The sequence below is a fragment of the Austrofundulus limnaeus genome, unplaced genomic scaffold, assembly GCF_001266775.1.
Source record: "Austrofundulus limnaeus strain Quisiro unplaced genomic scaffold, Austrofundulus_limnaeus-1.0 Scaffold3345, whole genome shotgun sequence".
Lineage (NCBI taxonomy): Eukaryota > Metazoa > Chordata > Actinopteri > Cyprinodontiformes > Rivulidae > Austrofundulus > Austrofundulus limnaeus.
In genome coordinates this window covers 2575-4730 of record NW_013955747.1, presented here as the reverse complement: position 1 = coordinate 4730, position 2156 = coordinate 2575, and the positions used below count along the sequence as shown (strand labels likewise).

The window sequence follows — 2156 nt, the reverse complement described above, 5'->3', positions numbered from 1 at the left end:
ACTTTAGGTCTGTCCCCTGGTCTGTCTCCCAGTCTGTCCCCTGGTCTGTCCCCTGGTCTGTCCCCTGGTCTGTCTCCCAGTCTGTCTCCCAGTCTGTCCCCTGGTCTGTCTCCCAGTCTGTCCCCTGGTCTGTCCCCTGGTCTGTCTCCCAGTCTGACTTTAGGTCTGTCCCCTGGTCTGTCTCCCAGTCTGTCCCCTGGTCTGTCCCCTGGTCTGTCCCCTGGTCTGTCTCCCAGTCTGTCTCCCAGTCTGTCCCCTGGTCTGTCTCCCAGTCTGTCCCCTGGTCTGTCCCCTGGTCTGTCCCCTGGTCTGTCTCCCAGTCTGTCTCCCAGTCTGTCCCCTGGTCTGTCTCCCAGTCTGTCCCCTGGTCTGTCCCCTGGTCTGTCCCCTGGTCTGTCTCCCAGTCTGTCTCCCAGTCTGTCCCCTGGTCTGTCTCCCAGTCTGTCTCCCAGTCTGTCCCCTGGTCTGTCTCCCAGTCTGTCCCCTGGTCTGTCTCCCAGTCTGTCCCCTGGTCTGTCCCCTGGTCTGTCTCCCAGTCTGTCCCCTGGTCTGTCCCCTGGTCTGTCCCCTGGTCTGTCTCCCAGTCTGTCCCCCAGTTTGTCCCCTGGTCTGTCTCCCAGTCTGTCCCGTGGTCTGTCCCCCGGTCTGTCTCCCAGTCTGTCCCCCGGTCTGTCTCCCAGTCTGTCCCCCGGTCTGTCTCCCAGTCTGTCCCCCGGTCTGTCTCCCAGTCTGTCCCCTGGTCTGTCTCCCAGTCTGTCCCCTGGTCTGTCCCCTGGTCTGTCCCCTGGTCTGTCAGTACAGGTGCACCGTCTCACCTTTAGTGGTTTCGTCTTCGATGGGCTGCTTGAAGAGGGTGATGTCCTTAAAGGTGCAGAGGAAAAGAACCACCTTATCGTTCTCATTCCGGATCGGAGCCACCTGCATGTAGAACCACACAGGACTTCCTGCAACACATCAGAACTTTGTAAATGTGCACTCGTCACGAGAATTAAGACAGATTTAGAAGTTTACAAAGACAGAAAAACACAGAGACATAAAGACACAGAGACAAAGACACAGGGACAAAGACACAGGGACATAAAAACACAGGGACATAAAGACACAGGGACAAAGACACAGGGACAAAGACACAGGGACATAAAGACACAGGGACATAAAGACACAGGGACATAAAGACACAGGGACAAAGAACAGGGACATAAAGACACAGGGACATAAAGACACAGGGACAAAGACACAGGGACAAAGACACAGAGACATAAAGACACAGGGACATAAAGACACAGGGACATAAAGACACAGAGACAGAAAGACACAGGGACATAAAGACACAGGGACATAAAGACACAGGGACATAAAGACACAGGGACATAAAGACACAGACAGAAAGACACAGAGACATAAAGACACAGNACACAGGGACATAAAAACACAGGGACATAAAGACACAGGGACATAAAAACACAGGGACATAAAGACACAGAGACACAAAGACACAGGGACATAAAGACACATAGACATAAAGACACAGAGACACAAAGACAGAGACACAAAGACACAGGGACATAAAGACACAGAGACATAAAGACACAGAGACATAAAGACACAGGGACATAAAGACACAGGGACATAAAAACACAGGGACATAAAAACACAGGGACATAAAGACACAGGGACATAAAAACACAGGGACATAAAGACACAGGGACAAAGACACAGGGACATAAAGACACAGGGACATAAAAACACAGGGACATAAAGACACAGGGACATAAAAACACAGGGACATAAAGACACAGAGACACAAAGACACAGGGACATAAAGACAAATCTAAAACAAAAACTGACTGTTTTTTCTGTACAGCAGGATTTCGAAACAGTTGGACTCATAGTTGTCAAAAGTGTTTCGGACTTTGTCGATGGTCTTCTTGTCTGTCAGCTCTCCGTACATAAAACTGGAAAAATAAACAAAAGAACAATGTTGACTGTTAACTAGTTTACCTGTTGGAATGTTAACTAGTTTACCTGTTGGAATGTTAACTAGTTTACCTGTTAGACTGTTAACTAATTTACCTGTTAGACTGTTAACTAGTTTACCTGTTGGAATGTTAACTAGTTTACCTGTTGGAATGTTAACTAGTTTACCTGTTAGACTG

At 49.1% G+C, this 2156-nt stretch overlaps 1 protein-coding gene across 1 annotated transcript in view; it reads right to left on the bottom strand.

The window, feature by feature from the left end:
* Nucleotides 1-815: 815 nt before the first annotated feature.
* Nucleotides 816-2156, bottom strand: part of LOC106511846 (potassium voltage-gated channel subfamily H member 5) — a gene marked incomplete at both ends in the record, with an annotated part of 3815 nt that continues 2474 nt past the window's right edge. The window contains 2 exon segments of the mRNA XM_014000577.1: nucleotides 816-944; nucleotides 1849-1955. Of these exon segments, the coding sequence (XP_013856031.1) occupies nucleotides 816-944; nucleotides 1849-1955 (236 nt within the window).